We start from the raw sequence: 11690 nt of genomic DNA, 5'->3' as shown, positions 1-11690 counted from the left end.
CATATAATTAAGTTCTTCAATCTGTGTGGCTACTTTTTGGATGACTTTGGGAAATAAACTAATCTAAATTCCAAAAGTTATGATTAATTTGCTGATAAACCCTGCTTCTAGCATTTCTGATAACCATAAAGTATCACGAATTACTGGATCTGCTGTCTCTGTATTGATAAGTAATCCCAGATAGGGATTGTATCTGTCTCCTGTTCCTTCATAAACTCTGTCTGCTTCTCCAAAACTTTCATACCATATAGCTTTATAAGATAGCCACATGTCATCTGTTATGTCTTCTGTTCTGATAAATGTTGTAAAGACTAATACTTTGAAAATGTATATCCATCTATCATAAGAACTTGTTTTGGCTTTATGTGTTAGTATATTTTGTGGGATTTTAGGGGGTAAGGTTCTAATGGCAAGTCTTGTTTTTTGCTAAATCTTAGGGTGGAGCTTTGAAAAGCTTGTTCTCATAAGATAGCTTTTAGAAGACTATGATTCTGTCTTTGTGGAGCTTGAATCTCCAACCTCCTTACTAGGGAGTTGACAACAAGATGCTTCAATAAATGCACTAGTGTTAACAAGATGTAATTCCAAAACCTTTCTGTTAATGTCCTTTTGTAAAGTCCTTTTAAAATGTTTTATAAGAAAATCATCTTTAAAATTTTAAGCATATATAATAAAACAAAATTTTTTCTATACACCTTTGTGCTCTTGCTGAATAGTGGTATAAGAGTAGCCATGATGATCAGGGTAACTGGAATTCAAAAACTTTACAAATTCTACCATGATTCTATCTATGTGATAGTGAACAATTTATGCAGTGAACAGGGAATGATTTATGCAGAAAAGAGAGAGAATAATTTTTTTAAATAATGTTAAACAGAAATAATTTTATGCAAAATGCTATTTACAGTTTATGCAGAAAACAGTGAACAATTTTTATGAGAAAATAATGAATAGTATTAATTAATGCAGAAAACAAATTTTATGAATGTAGTAAGCAGATTCGAATATACAGTAAACATGATGTGCAGAGAGCAAATTTTATTAATGTAGAAATAAATTTTATCAATGTAGAAAAATAGATTCGATTATTGTGAAATTCAAACATGAAAAAACATTAAGATTGGCGTTTAAATTTAGAAAACACGATTTCACTAGGTGTTTTATGAGAAAACAGTGAACAATTTTTTAATTAGTGAACAAAGAATAATTTACGCAGAAAAGAGAGTGAACAATTTTTTAAATAATGCTGAACATAAAATAATTTTATGCAGAATGCTAGAAATAGTTTATGCAAAAAATAGTGAACAATTTTTATGAGAAAACAATGAACAATTTTAATTAATGTAGAAATTAATTCATATTTTTAAATTAAAATCTCTATATTTTACAATGCTTCTATTTAAATAAATTAAAAAAGTTACTTATTGTTATGTTGTTATGTTTATTTGTCGATTAACCCAAAAAAAAAAAAGTTATAAGGAACTCGAGCTCACCAAGCTCGAGTACCATAGAAATAAACATAAACATAAATTATTTTAATAATAGGTACTCAAGCGTGGTATACTCAAGTACTGTGTTGCATAGAACTCGAGTTCACCAAGCTCGAGTACCACATTATTTTTTTTAATCGCATAAATTCCAGCTCAACAGTGCCACGATGACGAAACTGATGAGAAATGAAACTCGAGTATCATTTGGAATTCGAGTTTCTGAAACTTAGGTTCCAGAAAAGTGATATTTCCCAATTTAGTTTCGAAACAATGTTTTTTTGCTACAAATTTCTAAAAATTATAGTATTTGGCCATTTGGCCTATTTTTTCTTTTTTTTCCTTCTCTTGAACAGTAATAATTTATTATTCTTTTTAAAAAAAGCCATTGCACTCAAAACCCTACCATAGTAGACGGCTCCTTACCATTTCAAAAATCTTCTCTAAACACTCGAAACCTCTGAAGTCTGAAAATCAATTTCGATTATTATGGAGTGGAACTTCGAAACCCTAAAGTTCCTCTCCCAATGCTTCCTCCACACACTCTCCCCAGATCCCGAGTCCCGCCGTCTCGCCGAGTCCTCGCTCTCCGAAGCCGCCGACAGGCCCAACTACGGCCTCGCCGTCCTCTGCTTCATCTCCTACCCCTCCGTCGACGAGAAGATCCGCCAAGCCGCCTCCGTCAATTTCATAAACTATCTCCGCGCCCGATGGACCCCGGCCTCTCCCGACGAATCCAGCCCCCTCATCCCCGACTCCGAAAAGGCCAAAATCAAAGCCCTAATCGTCCGCTTCATGCTCTCCTCCACTCCCAAAATCCAATCCCAGCTCAGCGAAGCCCTAGCTCTCATCGGCAAGCACGATTTCCCAAAATCCTGGCCCACATTGCTCCCGGAGCTCTTCGTCAAGCTCGAGGAGGCGTGGCAGGCCTCCAATTACGCCTCCATTAACGGTATTCTCGGCACTGCTAACTTTATCTTTGAGAAATTTCCTTATCAGTGCAAAACTGATGGTCGGTTGCGTAGCTTGAAATACTTTTTGGAAGGTTTCGCCATGCTTTCGTCAGAAATCTTTCTCAAAACTGCGGCTTTAATTGATTCTGCCGCCACGGTCAGGCCCGCGGCAGTGATTGAGCCGCTTTTCAAGACTCAGAGGTTGTGTTGTAGGATTCTCTACTCACTGAATTTTCAAGAATTGCCCGAGCTTTTCGAGGAACATATGAAAGTGTGTATGACTGAGTTTGGGAAATATCTAATTACTAGTTATCCTGTGCTTGAGAGAAGTGGAAATGGGTTAGCCATCGTCGATGAGCTTAGGGCCGCTGTGTGTGAGAATATTAATCTTTATATGGAAAAGAATGAGGAGGAGTTTCAGGTGTACTTGAGTGATTTTGTGCGTGCGGTTTGGAGTTTATTGGGGACTGTGACTCAATCTTCGAGTCGTGATCAATTGGCTGTGACTGCGATTAAGTTTTTGACCACGGTGAGCACGAGTGCGCACCATGCTTTGTTTGCAGGTGAGGGAGTGATACCGCTGATTTGGCACAGGATTGTGGTACCGAATGTGAGGTTGAGAGAGGAGGACGAGAAACTCTTTGAATTGAATTATGTTGAGTTCATTCGGAGGGATATTGAGGGCAGTGATACTAGGAGGAGAATTGCGTGTGACCTTCTTAAAGGGATTGCAACCAATTATAAGCAACAGGTCACTGAGTTAGTTTCTAGACAGATTCAGCATTTGTTAACTTCGTTTGCTGCAAACCCAGTTGCAAATTGGAAGGATAAGGACTTTGCCATATACTTAGTTGTCTCCCTTGCTACTCAGAAGGCTGGTGGTAGTTTGGTCTCAACAGATCTTGTTGATGTTCAGAGGTTTTTTGCTTCAGCTATTGTGCCAGAGTTGAAGGGTCAGGATGTGAATGGGTTTCCAATGCTTAAGGCAGGTGCACTGAAATTCTTTACAATGTTCAGGAATCAAGTATCAAAGGAACCTTCAATTCAGATTTTCCGAGATTTCGATTGGCCCCTTTTTGCAGAATTGGAATTGAATATAGCTCATTGGTGGTCAATGGAATCTACCAATCAGATTTTCAGAGTTTTGGTTCCGTTCCTTGTTGCAAAATCAAATGTAGTTCGTTCTTATGCTGCGGATTGTATTGAGAAACTGTTGCTGGTCAAGGATGATTGGGGTGGAGCTAGGTATACTGCAAACAACATTGCTTCGTTTTTTGTTGAGCTGATGACCAACCTATTTAATGCCTCCAAATTTCCAGAGTTTGAGGAGAATCCATATATAATGAAGTGTATCATGCGGGTTCTTGGGGTAGCAGAAATATCTTCTGAGGTTGCTGGAAATTGCACGTCTGAACTGACTTCTATTCTCTTGGAAGTTTGCAAAAACCCAAAGAATCCAGTTTTTAATCACTATCTGTTTGAGTCTATAGCCATTCTTGTCAAGCGGACGTGTGAGAGGGACCCGTCTCTTATATTAGCTTTTGCCGCAGGCCTCTTCCCTTCTCTCCAGCTGATATTGGGCAATGGTGTAACTGAATTATTTCCTTATGCGTTTCAGCTGCTGGCTCAGGTCATTGAATTGAATAGACCACCCATTCCTCCAGGCTACATGCAGATTTTTGAGAATCTCCTATCACCTGAGCCATGGAAAAAAGCTTCAAATGTCCCAGCACTTGTGCGTCTGCTTCAGGCCTTCCTTCAGAAGGCACCCCATGAGCTTAAGCAAGAGGGGAGGCTTATCAAGGTGCTTGAAATATTCAACACACTTATCTCATCGACTAGTACAGCTGAGCAGGGCTTCTATGTGCTCAAAACTATTATTGAGAGTCTTGAATACGATGTAATTGAACCCAACATTTGTAATATTTGGGCTATCCTTTTTGGACAGCTCCAAAAATGGAGAGCAGTAAAGTTTTTAAAGTCATTTTTGATACTTATGTCACTCTTTGTAGTCAAACATGGTTCTATGAAGCTTGTAGATTCAATGAATTCTGTTCAGGCCAACATATTTTCCCTGGTTGTGAAGCAGCTTTGGTTACCTAATCTTGAGCGGATCACTGGTGCCATTGAGCTTAAGTTGACTGCAGTTGCTTCAACCAGATGTATAGAGTTTCTGGGTGAATCTCCAGCTCTTTTGGATGTTGCAAATGTTGAACTGTGTGGAAAAATGCTCAACAGTACTGTCACTCTCCTTTCACGGCCAGAGCAAGATAGGGTTGAGGAGGAACAAGAAATGCCAGATATTGCAGAAAATGTGGGTTATACTGCTACCTTTGTCCGTCTTTACAATGCTGGGAAGAAAGAGGAGGATCCTTTGAAAGATATAAAGGATCCAAGGGAGGTTTTGGTAGTATCATTGGCTGGGCTTTCCTCCCGAAGTCCTGGAAGATACCCCCAGATCATCAATCAATATCTTGATCCAGCAAATCAAGCAGCATTACTTCAGCTTTGCAACACTTATAATTGCCAAATAGTTTGAGTAAGTACTTATTTGAAGCTCACTTTTATTATTTTACTATTGTGTTGCAACCATCATTAGTACATGAAAATGTTTGTTTTGATTACTATTAGGAAAACTTGATATTTAAAATTAAAAAAAAAAAAACGTGTAAAACACAATGGGGCTTATGCTGAGTCAGTTGTAGACTGCGAGATCTGTTCTGATACAGGAAAGCTTTAGTTCTTGTTTCATGTTGCTTGATAGTTACATGCAACCATTATGCATATTGTTACTACACAAACTGTGCGTAGTGTTATGATATAATCAGCATGATCCTCTTATTTAGTGCATCGGTTTTCTTCTCCATCCCATTAAAAGTCTGAGTTTTGTGAAAAAATATTTTGAGATCCTCTCTTTTCCATTGTGTACTCCATGCCCTCCTGTTTCTTTCCCAGTAAATGACTAAAAATACTTTATTAGAAAGGATAGCTATTAAGAGAGAAATCAGATAGTACAAATGAAAATTTCTCTAGAGAACATGAATCTTCATCAGATATATAACATCAAATTTGAGAGATTGACAAGTAGAAAATGAACTAATTTTCTAGAGACATAATAACATTTTATTGAATCCATGAATCAGGTGTGAACTGAATCCCTGTACTATGATTCTAGTGATGTCCCAAAGGCTAGCTTTCATCTCTTTGGCTGTCATTTGTATTGTAAGCATAAATTAAGAAAATGAAGTAAATTGGACTTTTAAACTGTATGGTAGAATGAATAAGTTGTCTAATCAACATTACTGCTTATAAAAAGTGAGACTCTTTGCTTTTTGTTTTAAGAGTTACAAATTTCAGCTTCAAATTCTTTTGGTTTAACTTAAACATGGAGCAAGGGAATTGTCTCATTTCCTTAATGATGTGCAAAATAGTCGTTTTAGGTTTACTCCCTTACATGTTCATACCTTAGATGAAGATCTTATGACTTGAGAATTGTGGCAACTTTGGCTTTTGACTTTACCTGTCACTCAAATTAAATACTAAGATATGCTCCCTTGGGATTGTGGATCAGTTACATATGGTGGTAATTGCATGATGAACATAAGTCTTGCTTTTTCTAAAGAGATGGAGTGTTTATGGTAACATACTGTTTTGTTTTGAAGTCCTACTGGGATTTGAAGTAAAGTGCAAAATTTTCAAATATAATCCCAATTAGTATATTTTCTAGTGAAATTTTTTCTTTACTGATATTCTTAATGAAGTTTCCCTAACATTTTTAGGACAGACGCATGCATACAATTGTGTGTATATGTTAATGGATAAAGGTGTGCGTGTTCAATATGTTTCCATATATTGTCCATCCTCCCCCAAATAAAAATTCTTCTTTGTTGTTATTGAGCTGGCAACGTTGTTGGCACCCATAACATGAGAATCCTCTTTTGTACACTGAATTGTTACTTGTATCTGTATTTATTTGTTAGGCTGGTTGCTTCTGTTATTTATTTACTCATGCGCTGAACTCTCAAGCTGGTCTTATGCTGGCTTGGTAGAGAATTAGGTTGAAATGTTCTTCAATCTTTATTTACTAGTGTCACTGGTTCTATGGTTGTCCTCTCTACTATATATTTCGTGCTTTATCTTTTCGGCCAAGAGGATCATCTTATCATCCGATTTTGCTACCTTACAGGATCTTATCAGCAATGGAGTGGGGTTATTTTTGGTCAATGCTTCAATGAGTTATCTTCAGCATGCTTGGGGAGCAAATGGTACATTACCGTTGCAGTCAACTGCATCATTTGATTGTACAATCTCACATTGTGAGATGTGGTCTGTATGTGTTGACTGTTTTCTTCGTCAGATTACCATACACAACGCGTTGTGGTAGTTCGACAATGTGGTTCCCTAGGTTAAAATTTTATGCTGTCATGTTTAGCCTATAGTTGTCAATAAATTGTAAACTACATATTGCAGTCAGCCACGTTATATTGGCTTCATCATTTTTGCAGGCGATAGTGTCATTTTTTTATTTTTTGATGTATCGCGATAGTGTCATTTCTGTTTCAATTTTCAACGAGTTATCCAATGGAACTATCAGCATCTTTTGTGATTAACAGGTTTTAGCTCGAAATAGGGTCTTAAAAAGTGGCAAATGTTGCACTGGAAAAAGAATCCCAACAAAGTCCAGGTAAATTCATGTCAAAGAGGTTAACCTTCTTCTGGGCAGTTGAATTAGGATACAAATCTTTTATTCCACTTTTTGTGTTTTGTTTTATACTCTCTAATATATCATGTGTTTGATTTTTTTCCCCCCTTTTTTAAACTTGAGATAAGGAAAGTAAAAAAGATGTGTCAAGTATTGGAGCACAAATTATTGAACTCCTGAACATTACTTTATCCGAGAGAATGGATGTATCATTTTTCTTTTTTCTTTTTGAGATGGTCAAAAATATATGCATTAACTTATTTCCTTGTATTCCAACCACTTCATGTATGGAGAGGTACCATCTTGCCTACAATGGCAAGTGGTTCTTGTTTGTAGGCAAGTGGTTATGAGCGTATCAGTTGGTCTATGGACCATTTAAACTTTCTTGATTTCTTTTTTTCTTTTTTTTTTGGCTAAACGTTATCCAATTTGTTGTTTCAAAGCTGATGCTGACTTATAATGATCAGGCTTAGCAGTATTTCAAGTTATGAGATGTGTTGGTATTGACCACTTGGTCCGTGGTCCGGATTCGCATGAGAATTTATGTGGGCGGATCTTATTCGGAGCTCCAAATGGGTGTTTACACTATTTCATGTTCATTTTCATTCATTTCAATTTTCTTTTGTTGAGCCCGATGTTATACGTGGGCCAATTGCCCCATAAATCTCTTCCTCGGCAGTTCTGCTCGGAGGCACACAATGTAGCTAACGAGGGTCCTTGTTATTTGGTAAACCCATCTAGTTGTCTTTATTGTGCACTGGTGCTGGGCCCGCTGGCTCTGGTCGGGTAGTTTATTAGAGATAAGAGAATTAGTTTATGAAATATTTTATTGGAAAAAAAATCATTGCTTTTTTGACAGTTTTTTATATTTTTCATAAAAGTGATATTAAAACTTGCATAATCAATTAACAAATGTTGTAAATGCACACATTAACAAGACCCATTTCATAATATGTTAGCGGGTGTTTGATTAGACTCCTTAAGAAGGAATCTAGTGGATCTCATTGCATTGAGAAGTAGTAAAAACAAATATATATATATATATATATATATATATATATATATATATATATATATATATATAAAAGTACCTCTTTAATTGAATGTGTGATTCTCAACAAAAAAAAAATGATCAATTACAAATAAAAATTCAACCTTAATCAATGTACTTCAACACTTGTTAACTGGATCTTTATTATGGTTTAAAATTATGCATAAAAAATAGGTGTAAGAGTGACTTTTTTATGAAAACTATAAATTAATTATGGGAGCTTTGGTAATTAGGTTTCACTTAAAAATAAACTATCTAACAGTTTTAATACATTTATAATAAGTCAAGTATATTGTATAATTTGTAATGTTTAAATTAATATTTATGACTTTTTTTTTAATGACAAATACATTTGAAAATATTTAACTTTTATTATATTACATATATGTTAAGGGATGGTGTCAAGTTAAGAGTTAAGACCATAAATGGGGTCCCCCCCCCCCCCCCCCCCCAATAATTTGTTTACTAAATAATTTATATATTATCATTTTACTTTCTAAAGATTTGTAAAGTTGTAATTTACAATTATGTTTTTTATGGTTTTAATTCCGTGTTAAATTTAATTGTATTTTTGATGGTTTTAATGCTGTATGTTTGTGGGATTTAATGTAAGGGTTATGTGTGAGAGTTTGATGAAGAATTGTGAAGACAGTGAAGTTCGTAACTGGCTCGCAAGTGGATAACCCGCAAAAGTTCAAGCGAGAAGCACATGCTGTAATCTGAACAATCTTTTGCTAGGCTATATTTCGTGAGTCACTTCACGACTTGGCCAACCTGTGAGTGATTCGCAAAACTCTCTGTTTGGATGTTTTTGAAGAGTACTTTTCTCATTTTTTTACCCACACTATATAAGCCCACATTACCCACGTATTTGTAATGAGACTTTCAGAGAGAAAACCCTAGCAAAACACTTGAGAGTTAGAGATTGTAAACCTACAATCATCTACACAATTTCTCTTAGTTTTCTTCTACTCCTACCTCTTCAATTACAAATCCTTGAGAGGTTCTTGGCCCAAACACTTACCTCACTCATTCTAAATGTTGAGAGAAGTTTTGGTGTGTGTGAAAAGTATTAGAAGAAGCCATTGATTGGCGAATGCAATTTGGAACTGATTTCGGGATCCGGATAACTAGTAAAGATAAGACTCGGTGAAGTTTGTTGGGAGCTGGAACTCGGAGGGTTAAAGTACATTAGGTAGATTAGGCTTGGAGGGCCTTTTTGATATCCTTGTACTCCAACTTTATTCACTAGTGGTCATTTCGGTTTGGAGGTTTGCAAAGATGTTTTTTGCCGAGTACTTCAGTTTCCTCTTTGATAATACGTCTCGGTGTTATCTTATTGTTTGCATCTCTTTTCTCTTACTCTTTATATATATATATATATATATATATATATATATATATATATATATATATATATTTATTTATTTATTTATTTATTATTATTATTTTTTTTTTATGGGAAGTACGGTAACTTTATTGATGAAGAAGATAAATACAAAGCATCTTAAAATACAATGGATTCAATAATTGGTGGACTTTCCTCTATCCAAGTTACAAAATTATCAATTTCTTTAGCGTGCTTTGCCAAAATATGTGCTGATTTGTTTCCTTGTCTCGCCACATGTTGGATATGACTTTATCTAAAATCTTGTAGTCTATGATGAACATCCATAATGAGGTTGACAATAGTAACAGGGGGTGTGGTGGACCCATTGAGAGCTTCAGAGACAGTGCTACAATTTGTCTCAAAAATAACATCTCGAACTCCGATATCCCATGCAAAAGAGATAGCTTCTTCCATTGCCTTGGCTTCAGCCTCCAGTGGGCCCAAGGGTAGCTGAAGGTGTTTACTCATGGCTGCTGTCACCGATCCCTCGTGGTCCCGGACTACAATACCAATGCCGACTGAGTTATTGAAAATAGCAGCATCAGCGTTGATTTTGTAGTATGAGTAGGTTGAGGGGACCCAACTTGAGTCTTGGGCTTGTCGGTGATGAGGCTTCCGGAAATGGGCAAGTTGGAACTCTTCCAGGATGAGGCAGGCTTTGTGGAGGATTTCACGGCTAGGTTGTCTTGGATTGCCTAGGCGTGTTTTGTTTCTGTAGAACCACATGCACCAAGCTACGATAACAATGAGTGCAAGCAAGTCTCTGTTTACATGTTTGATAAAGATAAGGTACCATAGGAGGTCTTTAAAGTCCTTGTAGCGAATTCTAGTGATATCAATGGAATTCCCGAAAGTTGCCAAGTCTCGCGGGCTCGCTGGTAGTCCCATAACAGGTGACCGATAGTCTCAGGATCCAAACCGTAGGCTTCACACGTAGCATCCTCAAGGACTTGGCGATGACGAAGGTTGACCTTCGTGGGTAGAATATCTTGGCAAGCTTTCCACGTGAAAGTTTTGACTCTATTTGGAATTCTAAGGTTCCAAATCGTATGCCAAAACAAACCTTGCTCTTAGGTGTTTGACGTGCTCCCTGAAGCTGTATCAGAAGCAAGAGATAGAGCCACCTTATATGCGCTATTGATAGAGAAGTTGCCTTTAGGCGTGTAACTCCATACTAAATGATCAGGAGGCCAGCATCGACTGAGTGGGATGCTGAGGATGGTCTCGGTATCGGTATGGAGAAAAATCTGTTTGATGAGGGTCGTGTTCCATTCCCCAGTGGCAGCATCAATGAGTGTGTTGGCAGTGGCTTCTTTGGGTAAGGTGTTTTATGGTGATACGACTCGGAAGGTGGAAGGTCTTGGAAGCCATTTATCATGCCAGATGTGCATGGAAGCTCCGTCACCTATATGCCATCGGTGGCCAGCTTGTACAATACCTTGGGCTGTCATAATACTCTGCCATGCAAAGGATGGTCTAAAGCCCAAACTGGCATAGAGAAAATCACTGTGAGGGAAGTAGCGCGCCTTGAGGACCTGGTGGACTAGAGACCGAGTATTGCATTGTAAGCGCCAACCTTGTTTTGCTAAGAGGGCCAAATTAAAAGACTTCAAATCACGGAAACCTAATCCTCTGTCTTTCTTTGGCATGCAAACCTTGTTCCAACTCAGTCATGCGATTTTGTTTGTTCCATTAGAGTGTCCCCACCAAAACCTACGAACCATGGAAGTCATCTCATCGCAAAGAGTGTCAGGGAGCTTGAAAACACTCATAATATATGTGGGAATAGCTTGGGCAACAGACTTGATGAGAATTTCTTTGCCGGCTTGTGAGAGCATTTTTTCCTTCCACCCCGAAAGCTTGTTATTCAATCTCTCCTTTAAAGCTTGAAATGTATTTTGTTTTGATCTACCTACCAAAGAAGGCAAGCCAAGGTAGGTTTCATGTTGCCGTATTACTTTTGCACCAAAGCATTGTTTGATGTCATTTTGAATGTTTTGTGGTGTGTTGTGGCTGAAGAAAAGAGATGTATTTTCTCTGTTAAGTTGCTGACCAGAGATTTGTTCATAGACATCCAAGACATGTGCTAGCTGGCTACATTCCTCCC

The 11690-nt window shown here is 37.3% G+C and overlaps 2 protein-coding genes across 2 annotated transcripts; one reads left to right on the top strand and one right to left on the bottom strand.

The window, feature by feature from the left end:
* Nucleotides 1-1960: 1960 nt before the first annotated feature.
* Nucleotides 1961-6996, top strand: LOC142639069 (exportin-2-like). Its single transcript, XM_075813168.1, has 2 exons — nt 1961-4979; nt 6627-6996. The coding sequence occupies exon 1, from the start codon at nt 1977-1979 to the stop codon at nt 4977-4979; it is 3003 nt and encodes a 1000-aa protein (XP_075669283.1). The 5' UTR covers nt 1961-1976; the 3' UTR covers nt 6627-6996.
* A 2836-nt stretch (nt 6997-9832) lies between these two features.
* Nucleotides 9833-10471, bottom strand: LOC142640285 (uncharacterized). The gene has a single exon (XM_075814352.1). It carries the CDS (start codon nt 10469-10471, stop codon nt 9833-9835), a length of 639 nt encoding a protein of 212 aa, XP_075670467.1.
* Between the last annotated feature and the right edge of the window lie 1219 nt (nt 10472-11690).

The sequence above is a fragment of the Castanea sativa genome, chromosome 6 (genome assembly GCF_040712315.1).
Source record: "Castanea sativa cultivar Marrone di Chiusa Pesio chromosome 6, ASM4071231v1".
Lineage (NCBI taxonomy): Eukaryota > Viridiplantae > Streptophyta > Magnoliopsida > Fagales > Fagaceae > Castanea > Castanea sativa.
Note: the sequence above shows the minus strand (reverse complement) of the source record. Positions and strands in the feature narration are given on the sequence as shown.